The following is an 11,200-nucleotide window of genomic DNA, read 5'->3' as shown; positions in this document are numbered from 1 at the left end:
AAAATGCCAAATTTTGAAAATTTTGGCCAAATTTCTGTTTGTTTTTCACAAACAAAACGCAAGTCATACCGAAGAAATTTTACCACTGACATGAAGTACAATATGTCATGAAAAAACAGATTCAGAATCAGTGGGATATGTTGAAACGTTCCAGAGTTATTATCACGTAAAGTGACAGTGGTCAGGATTGTTACATTTGGCCTGGTCATGACGGTGATGATAGGCTTGGGGGATAAATGATGAGGGCATCAAACTGAATTTTTTGCCCTGGGTGCAGGAAAACCTATGTTCACTTCTGTATAAGAGAAGAAGCAGAACAAGATAAAGTTGTAAGGCTAGGTTCACATTGCGTTTAGTTCAATCCGTTTAACATTTAACTTTTTTTTCCACAAAAATTTACTTTAGACCCAAGGCTGGTTTCAGTTTCCAGTCTTTGCTGAATAACATCAGTCCGTTTCCTCGCACGCTGAGCAGTATCGTTTCTCCCTTCTCTCCTCCTCTTCTGCGTGACGCTGTGCTCCCCCCAAGGATTGTCAGTCTATAAAATCCCTGCACTGCAGTTGGAAAACTTCATCTTCCATCCCAGCAGAGAGACAAAGGGACAGGAAACAGAATGAGGTGACTATTTTTACTGAGGGTCTTGTTTATTAACCCCTAAGATACCATACTTAATGGAAATGCTAATGGTTCTGTGCATTATACTTTACTTAATGTGATACAATGTCAAGTTTCAGCTGCGATGTATTTGGCAGGCATCGCTATTCAGTCTCACGGCATGATTGAAGAACGTAGATTCAGTTTAGTGGGAAAAAAAGATTTCTCATAGGAACGGAGGATTGCATTATTTCAAGAACTGATAGGTCACTGGTGACGGATGGAGTTACATTGCGTGTGTATTGCTGTGGAATGCAAAACCTAGGTTCAGGTTTAACAACCTGTGACAATTTTTTTTTTCACTGACTGTTTTTCCTTTGAAGAGTCACAACCTTTTTCATTTATTTTAGTCAATAGTCATATAAAGGCACATTTATGGCAAAGCGGTTTTATTTTTTTATGGACATATTAGATTTACTATATAAATGTCCTTGAAAAATAAAATATTTTTAACCATTACAATAAAAGGGAATCCGCCAGCAGGCATTGGTACGTATTCTGAGGGCAGGATGAGGGAGGAGCTGAGACACAGATTTCAACGATCTGTGACTGTTTTAGCTGAGTGCTGTTGTTTACAAATAATGAAGGTTTTATCACCAGGAGATTATTACTGCTCGGAGTAGATGGCACGTGAGACCTGGTCCGACCACGCCCACTTCTATGATAAGCAGCTCACTGTCAACGAGCAATATACATAGAGACCTGTGTTGTAGGTGGGGTTAGTTTTCTGAGCTCTGCTGCATTGCATCTAAAAGACTTTTTTCCCCAAAATTTCTTATAATGAGGATATACCTTACCGCTACCGTTGCTGCAGGCTGCAGGCTGGGATGTGGGGGTGTCCGGCGGTGCTACGGGGGTGTCCAGCGCTGCGCGGGGTGTCTGGTGGTGCTTTGGAGGGTGTACAGTGCTGCTGCAGGTGTCTCCGGTGCTGCGGGGGCTCTGCCGACATTTTATAAAAGGCCAGAGCCCCCCCAAGTTCTATGGGGCTCCTGCCTTTCCCAAAATGTCGACAGAGCCCCCGCTGCACCGGACACCCCAGCAGCACCGCCGGACACGCCCGCAGTGCCGGACACCCCCGCAGCACCAGACATCCGCAGCGGTGCGCCGCACATCGGAACACCCCCTCATCCCAACCTGTGGCCTGCAGCATCAGCCCACTCCTGCTTCCTCCTGCAGTGACCCGGGGACCCCGCAGCTACCACCTCCGGTAAGCAATAAGACGCATGGATTATAAGAAGTACCACCATTTCATTAAAAAAAAATCCTATTTTTCTATCTCAAAATTTAGGGTGCATCTTATAATCCGAAGCTTCTTGTAATCCGAAAAATATGGTAAGTGATACATTACTGGAATCAGGGAATATTTTCCTACATCATGCTGCTCTCAAATGAGATAAAATAAAGTTAAAGGGAATTATGCTATGAGTCAGTACAAATACAGCAATACCAAATTTACAATATATACTTGTTTTATGCTGTACAATTTTAAAAAAAATGTTTGTTTTGCCATTTTGTGAAACATATAGGGCCTGATTAATTAAGAACAGCATTGTGCACGCCAGACACAATGAATTCATTAAGAGGCACACACCACATAAAAGAAACCGGTCACCAGAAAAAAATGCTATTAACCTGCAAATATGGGGTTAATCTGCAAGGTAATAGCATTATTAACCTGCCTTGGAGAGTACACATTATACTATGTGTACTATATGGGGTATACTCTATCAAGGTCTATTGGGAGTGCATGATACTATATCTAGGTTGCATTATACTATGTGGGGTTGCATTATACTCAATGGGGCTGTGTTATACTCTATGGGGGCTACGTTACACTCTGGGGGGCTGTGTTATACTCTGTGGGGGTTACATTATATTCTATTGGGCTACATTATATTCTATGGGGCTACATTATACTCTATGGAGGATACATTATGCTGTGTGTGGCTGCATTATGCTCTGGGGGCTGCATTATACTATATGGTGGCTGCATTATACTCTATCAAGGATTATGGGGAGTGCATTATACTATATGGTGGCTGCATTATACTTTATGGAGGACTATGAGAGATGCATTATACTGTTTGGAGGACTATGGGGAATGCATTATACTATGCAAAGTACTACAAGGTGCATTATGCTATGGGAGTGCATTGCACCATATGGAGGTCTATAGGGGTGCATTGTACTATATGAAGGACAACGGGATGCATTATACTATATTGAGGACTATGGAGAGTGCATTATACTGTATGCAGGACTATGGGGTGTATTATACTATATGGAAAACTATTGGGTGCATTATACTATATGGACAGCTATGGGATGCATTATTGTACATTGAGGACTATGGGAAGTGTATTATACTACAAAGTATTACAGGATGCGTTATACTATGGGGAGTGCATTGTACTATATGGAGGTCTATGAGGGTGCATTATACTATATGGAGGACTATGGGGTGTGCATTATACTATATAGAGGACTATGGGGTGCATTATACTATGTGGAGGATTGTGGGGTGCATTATACTAAACAAGCAAAATACTGCCTATTTATCAAGTGAGTGGATTGTTTATGCCAGAACAGAAATCATTGTTCTCAGCAGCACATCGCCAGGTGAAAACCGCAGATATGCTGCTGATAACATGATACTGTAATGGGATAGATTGATTTACTAGTTATTGTTCTGTGCCCATCATTCTTCCTCAGCCGGAGTAAAGAGGCCGGGAAACAAGCATTGAATGACCTAAATATTGTTGATCACACTCATTTAATGGCCTGAACTCAGCTCATGTAAAAATAACCAAAATGTTTCTGCGTGATGGTGCAATGTGTTAGCATTTGGGGCCCCACTTTAAATTTTTGCCCATGTCCCCATTTTGTCTAAAACTGTCCCTGCCTTTCATTACTGCTGCCTGACTTGTACTCACCGTCTTTGCCCCCTCACCGCTCCTGTCACTCTCCTGTCACCGCTCACTGCAGAACGGTAACGGGGAAATGCTACAATTTAATTGCACCCAACTCCTCACACAGCTAAGTACTGGACAGCACAGGGGTCATGCCCAGTTCACAGCAGAGGCTACCACAGTATAAGAGATGCGGTTGGACACCAATCACAGTCTCCTATGCCCAGGAGCAGGCATACATGCGGTGTGTATGTGTCGTGCTCCGACACAACGGCAAAATAAAAATGGCAGCCCCCAGTGACTGCAGAAAAATTTAATAAATAATGTTAAAACTTAGCATGTAATTTTGTATTAAAAATGACTGATTATATCATCAGAACTTATTAATAAAAAAAAAAAATATGTCCACATTCCCTTTAACAAAACCTAACTCATCAGGTGCCAAATACTTTACTAATATCTCCACAACTGAAAGACAAAATTTCAAAAAATAAATAATTTTGTTCCACTCTGCAGCCTTTATTACATCCTGTGTTCAGTTCAACATAAATATTTACTGAAAGGTCCTTTTTAAGAAGTATTGAGCCATAGACTGAGGGGTGAACCTAGCCTCTCTGCTGCCTAAGGCGAACTGCAAAATGGCGCACCCCCCGTAGTAAAATCAGTACAAATAAATCTGGTTTACTCTTTACTAGCCTAACCTGATGCACATGTAAAATACATACACTTTTAAATAGGAATATATTTGAAACATCGATCTTTACACTTGTCTTCAGGGACTCGATGCCACCTGAGGCGAAATGATTCAACTTGCTTCATTTTAGGTGAGCCCCTAGCCGGGGAACAGTGCTTACTGTAACGCTTCTTCCCCGGCGGCCGTCCGTGTGGTACTGATGCGGCACACAGTTGCCACACGTATTACACACACAGACACGGATATCTCCAGTACCGTTTTTTCCGGTACCGCAAATATCAGGATGTGTGAAACCAGCCTAAAGACACACTCACACGTACAGTATTTGGTCAGTATTTTACATCAGTATTTGTAAGGCCAAATCAGGAGTGGGTGAGAAATCCAGAAGTGGTGACGTGTTTCTGTTATACATTTCCTCTGATTGTTCCACTCCTGATTTTGCCTTATAAATACTGAGGTAAAATACTGAACATGTGAATGTAGCCTGATAGCATGTTTCTGTTACTTCTGACTTACCGCAGACAGAATTTGCAATCACAAAATGGTGCCGATAAAAGGTGAACATGGCAGCAGGGAATATAGGAGCAGGGCAGGGACCTTAATCGGACCAGATTGTTAATAACAAAAAATATATACGGTATATTAAAGACGAAATGTGGAAAACCGCAGTGCCTCTGCATTTAGGACCATGGCACAGGGGGCAGACAACCTGGATCTATCAGCAGTACCCATGGTGTATGATTTGGGGCCATTTTGCTGACACAAATTACTTGTGAATAAAACTGGTGATAAATCTTATAAATTAGTGCTTAGTAATAGTGTAACAAATGCTGTAAGAACAATGGAGATTCCTCCTGTTTGTCCCGGCTCAGCACCTTCCGGGGAGCAAACATTGCCCGTGTGCACACAGGCAGAGCTGCCACTAGGAATTTCGGGGCCCCATATTGTCAAAATTTTTGGAGCCCCCTTGAGACTCCGCCCAGGCTCTACCCTAGCCCTGCCTCCACCCCTCGAACTGTCCTCAGCCCCACCGCTCTCTCTTGGAAAAACTTCACTTCTCACCTATCACACATTAACAGTTCCCATCACCAGACTCTTTTGGCTGGGCCCTACTCTACTCTATCCTATTAAACATTTGTTAAAATATCCAATACAATTTCGATATATTTTTATTTTATTTATTTTTCAATTTTTAAAATGATCAATAATATCACATACAAGGGACAAATGCCACCATGTCCAGACACCATATTACCACCACATAGTGACCTATAATACCACATACAAGAAACAAATACCACCACACCATGACCATATCACAAATACGACGACGTGCGTGCTGACATCAGCTGCCAGCCTCTGATTGGCTGGGGGCTTTAACCATACCTCCAACTTTTGAAGAAGGGAAAGAGGGACAATTTTTAGGCCATGCCCCTGATCACACCCATTTCACAACTAGTTGCACCCATATCCATGCCCCAACAGCACCCATTTAGCACTACTGATCAAACTGACTGGTACTGAAGGCACAGTGGCTGGTACTATGGGCACACTGACTGGTACTGAGGAAAAGAAAGAAACAACAGAGAGAGAGAGAAAAAAGAAAGAACAGAGAGAGAAAAAGAGGAGAGAAAGAAAGAACAGAGAGAAAGAAAGAAAGAACAGAGAGAGAAAGAAAGAAAGAAAGAACAAAGAGAGAGAAAGAAAGAATGAACAGAGAGAAAGAAAGAAATGAGAGAGAAAGAAAGAAAGAAAGAAAGAAAGAAAAAGAAAGAGGGGAAAGAATGAAAGAAAGAACAGAGAAAGAAAGAAAAGAGAGAGAAAGGAAGAACAGAGAGGGAGAAAGAAAGAACAGAGAAAGAAAGAACAGAGAGACAGAAAGAACAGAGAGAGAAAGAAAGAAAGATTAGAGAAAGAAAGAACAGAGAGAAAAATTAGAGAGGGAAAGAAAGAACAGAGAGAGAGAGAGAGAAAGAAACAGAGAGAGAAAGAAAGATTCTATAAAGATACTATAGCAGCCCGGCTCCCATTGTAGTGCCCACCTGAGCCTCCCGGTGCAGGTCATATCATGATCCGCTCACATGGCCGGCATCCCCAATTCCATGGTGATACCGCTGTCTGCGCTGTTGGAGGAGAACACGGTGATGGATCTGAAGCATTCCCTGAAGTGCCTCCATGGTTCTGTCACAATCTCCTCCTGAAATTACCTCATTTCCGGTCAGCTTCCAGCACATCACTTCCGGTGGAATGTCACGTGCAGGTTTTAAAGTGCTCCTCGGGGCTCTGCCGTGCACTCCTGGGTCCGTGGGAAAAGTAAGCTCCCGGCCTGGACAGGGGGCAGACTCTCAAAATCGAGACTGTCCCGCTGGATCCAGAATGGTTGGGAGGTATGAATGATCCCCACCAAACACCTCGTACACGCACGGCTCCACACACCTCATAAACACACGGTTCCGCTTTGTATGCCTCGTACACACATGGCTCTGCTCCGTACACCTCGCACACACATGGCTCCACTCTGTTAACCTTGTATACATGCGTCTCTGCTCCATACACCTCATTCACACTCTGCTCTGCTCTGCAACCTCATACACAGGTGGCTCCGCTCCATACACCTCGTACACACACGGCTCTGCTCCGTACACCCCGTACACACGCAGCTCCGTTCCGAACACCTCGTTCACACAGGGCTCCGCTTCATACACCTTGTACACACACAGCTCCGCTCCGCACACCCCATACCCACGTGGCTCCACTCCGTACACCTCGTATACACATGGCTCCACTCTGTACACCTCGTACACACAGGGCTCCACTCTGTACACTTGTGCACACGGCTCCGCTCCGCACACCCCATAAACATGCAGCTCTGCTCCATACACCTCGTACTCACACGGCTCCGCTCCGTACACCTCGTACACACACGGCTCCGCTCCGTACACCTCGTACACACACGGTTCTGCTCCGTACACCTTGTACACACATGACTTTGCTACATCCACCTTGTAAACCCCTCCTGACCCCACACATAAACTTCCCCTCATCCAGCACCATGACAACCAGCACAGGGAAGTCCTGCATACGCTGAAGCCCATGATCATGTGACCCCTGACTCCTCCCCTCCTGTGACCTCATCACAGGCCCTGTGTGCACAGAACAGCAGTATATGTGGAATGCGGCTCTGCAGGTTGCAGTGGGTCTCTCTGGGAGGACGAGGATGGGGTGCATGAGGGGGCATGGAGACTTATCAGTGCAGTACGGGAAAAAGAGCTCCCGGCAGGAATAGCAAGGGCCCGCAAGGCAATAAAGAAGTTACTGAACCTGTTTTTCCGACGCATGTTCAGTTACTACACCTGCAGAATCTGCCGCCCCCTATCTTCAGGGACGCAACACCGCCTGAGGCAAAGTGCTCAACTTGCCTCATGGTAGGTGCGCCCCTGCATAGACTGTAAGTGTATCCAGCAAGTAGGAGAAAAATAAACTTCCCTTATATTTCTCAATATATTTGAATGCAAGTCAAGCTATACTGTATATAGTATATTATATACTACTGTATATGTTTGCATTTTTGCATTTATTTGGTGACTCATTTTAATCAATTACTAATATCAATCCACTCTCCTATTTTCTTTCACAGTGGGTCATCAAAGGAGGCGTTGAAGCTGCATTTACTACAACTTAAATGTCACTTCACTTGGAAACTTCTTCTACAGGACACAGACCCTGATGAACTAGAAGACAGACTGTATGACCAACTGACATTTCTTGTCACCAAGAACAAATACATGGTATACAATTTCCTGGCCTATGTGATACAGCTGAGAAAAGACTACACAAAAGCAATTGATAGTTTAAAGAAAGCAGAAGAAACAATTAATGAAAACAATCCGGATGGGGCTGATCAAAAATATTTGGTGACTTATGGAAATTATGCCTGGGTGTACTACTACATGAAGCAGTATGAAGATTCCCAGAAATATGTAGATAAAGTAGAGCAGATTTATAAACAACTGCAAGGTCCCCAAGACATAGCAGAAATCTATGGGGAAAAAGGCTGGTCACTGGTAAAATTTTGTGGACAATATTATGAAGAAGCAAAACAATGTTTTCAGAAGGCTTTAGAGCTAGATCCAGAAGATCCTGAGTGGATCACGGGATATGCAACAGTGGTCTACAGACTGGAAGGTTTCAATGGCAGAAAATGTCAGGCTTCAGAATGCAAATCACTAGAGTTATTGAAAAATGCAGTAGAGAAGAATCCAAATGATCCTGTGGTGAAGGCGCTTCTTGCATTAAAGCTGCAAGACCTAAACAGAACTGGTGAGGGAAAAAGATATATTGCAGAAGCCTTAGACCAAGCTCCAAACTATCCATATTTGCTCCGATATGTTGCAAAGTTTTACAGAAGAGGTAGGATGGTAGATGAGGCGTTGGATGTCCTGAAAACTGCAGTAGATCTCATCCCAACTTCTGCATTTCTACATAACCAGACTGGACTATGTTACAAGAGAAAGTATTTAGATGCCAAAAAGTCACTTGGATATTGGAACAATTATAACAGACTGCACTCAACGGAAATAGATGACCTCATCCAAAATGCAATCTTTCATTTTGAAAAGACAATAGAGCACAAGAAAACATATGTATATGCATATGTAGAATTAGCCAATATGTATAGTGAAGCAAAGGAATATCAAAAAGCAGAAGAGAGCTTTCAAACTGTTATGTCATTTACCAATCTTATCGATGAGGAGAAGCAGCAGATCAACTACAATTATGGACGGTTTAAAGAATACTGTATGAGGTCTGAATCTGAAGCCATCGACTGCTATAAAAAGAGTCTGCAGATCACTGTACTCAAACAGGAGAGAGAATGGAGTGAAAAAGCTCTAAGAAGAATTTCTTCAAACAAGATTAAGAATAATATGAAGGATCCTGAGGGTTACGCTTTGCTCGGCTTTGTCCATAAAACTAATGAAGAAATAAATGATGCAATTGACTGCTATGAAAAAGCCTTGAGATATGACCCTTACAGTGAGGAATATGTGAGCGAGCTCTGTGAGCTAAAGCTGAAGATATGAAAAACAAGTGAAGTAGAACAGAGATCTTGTATGATTAAACTCACCTTTTGTTTCCCTTCGTAAATAGATAAATCTTCAAGTATTTTATCTACTAGGAACAATTAAATACTAAACATGCATTGGGGAAATTATGGGGATGTGGCTGCAGTGTTTCTTTCAATGTTTCTGTAAAATCCTATGAGGTGGTAGGAGAACGAAAGAGGGGTCGTAATTATTCAGGAACCACATGGCTAAACGATATCTAAATAATATCTCTAACAGCGTTTGGAGTGATAGTCACAGTATCTATATTTTTGTTTTAATCACTCAATATTCAATATATATCTGTAAAATGCACCAAGTTATCAAATAACAATGAAAAACATTCACATTTCATACAACGTTGCTGTTTTGCACAGGACTGCACTTTATATAAGGAAATACAATCATATAAAAAAATATATATCAAATGCAAAATGTTCATTGCATACAACTGCACTTTATATAAGGAGATACAAACATTGAAAAATAAATATACTGTATATAATACCCAAACTGTTAATTACTGCTGTGCTACATTGACATAGTCAACTTTACTACATTAAGCATTAGAGCATAATATATACTGAAAGCGTTCTATAATTGTGATTTACAAAAAAGCAGAATCTACAGTATTGTCATATTTAGAACAAATTCAATCAAGTTCACTGATCCAGAGCCCAGTGAACCTACTCTTACCTGGCAGCACTCCTGGCATCGCTTCTGATTAGTAGGCGCTGTGTGACATTATGTATTTATCATACCTCAAAAATAACGACCCACAAATCAGTAGAGGTGCCGGACATAAATGTTTATGTAATCTAATCGTCAATTTTGCATTGAAGTAATTAAAAGGATTACTACTAATTTGTGAAAATAAAGTTATATACAGTATAAGTATATATTAAAGGAGGACTGGTTAGAATATATTTATGACATCCTTAGGATAGGTTGTCAGTATCAGATTGGTGGAGGTCTTATACCACCGATAAGTTGCATCAAGGTCCAGTGGCGACTGGATGTAAACACGTTGAAATGAGCCACGCTGTAGAACTCCATTCAATGCGTCATGCCAACTATTAGGTATTCGGTACTGCAGAACAGCTAAGAACAGGACGTCAATATATTCTGACCAAACAATCTCTTTAAAATAATGATGTACTCCGTGATATTACTAATAAAGTTGTGTTATATTCCAATTTTGTAATTCTTGTAATATTTCTTGGTACCTTGTTACGCCCTTGGTACTGTGATGTAATAGCTTGAGATAAGAGTGAAACGGGACAAAATTGGTGGCCTTCTTTACGACTCAGATTCCATAACAACCTATCAGCAAGTCATTATGGATTGCAGCATTCAAAGGGTTAAACTGCCAGTGTAAAAGCGGTTTCCAATTATGGCAATAGCAAGCAGATTTAAGGGAGCTTAACGCAGCTTGCACCCAACATGCATGGAGCTGGCATAACGTTCTGTCTCCATACACTTTCTGTTGAATTGTAGGTCATATGTTGCCAAGGGTTAAGGTTCTGTTCACACAGTTACAATAAATTTAATCCAGAATTGCTTAGTAACTTAAGGTACAGCCTGTTCCATCTGGCAGTGGGTATTGTTTATAAGCCCCATGATTAGAAACCAACTTTCACACCAGATTTAAACAAAAAGAGTTACCAATGAGAAGTAACGAAATGCCACCTACAAACATGGTCAACGTATATGAGCACTGCAAGAATAAACCACCTGCTGCAACAGTATGAAGACCAGAGAACATAAAAAACTGAAATAAAAATGTATCCTTAAAGCCCTGGCTCATATAATCTTAATACTCCACTTCTATCAAAGCCCCA

The 11,200-nt window shown here is 41.8% G+C and overlaps 1 protein-coding gene across 1 annotated transcript; it reads left to right on the top strand.

Annotated features, from left to right (window-relative positions):
* The first annotated feature begins 488 nt into the window (after positions 1-488).
* On the top strand, positions 489-10,555 carry LOC141051290 (interferon-induced protein with tetratricopeptide repeats 5-like). The gene is made up of 2 exons (XM_073548179.1): positions 489-618; positions 7,895-10,555. Exons 1-2 carry the CDS (start codon positions 614-616, stop codon positions 9,336-9,338), a joined length of 1,449 nt encoding a protein of 482 aa, XP_073404280.1. The 5' UTR covers positions 489-613; the 3' UTR covers positions 9,339-10,555.
* The last annotated feature ends 645 nt before the right edge of the window (positions 10,556-11,200 follow it).

Source organism: Dendrobates tinctorius, unplaced genomic scaffold (assembly GCF_039654945.1).
Source record: "Dendrobates tinctorius isolate UK_male_01 unplaced genomic scaffold, ASM3965494v1 ptg000156l, whole genome shotgun sequence".
Classification (NCBI taxonomy): Eukaryota; Metazoa; Chordata; class Amphibia; order Anura; family Dendrobatidae; genus Dendrobates; species Dendrobates tinctorius.
This window is presented reverse-complemented; position numbering and strand designations above follow the sequence as displayed.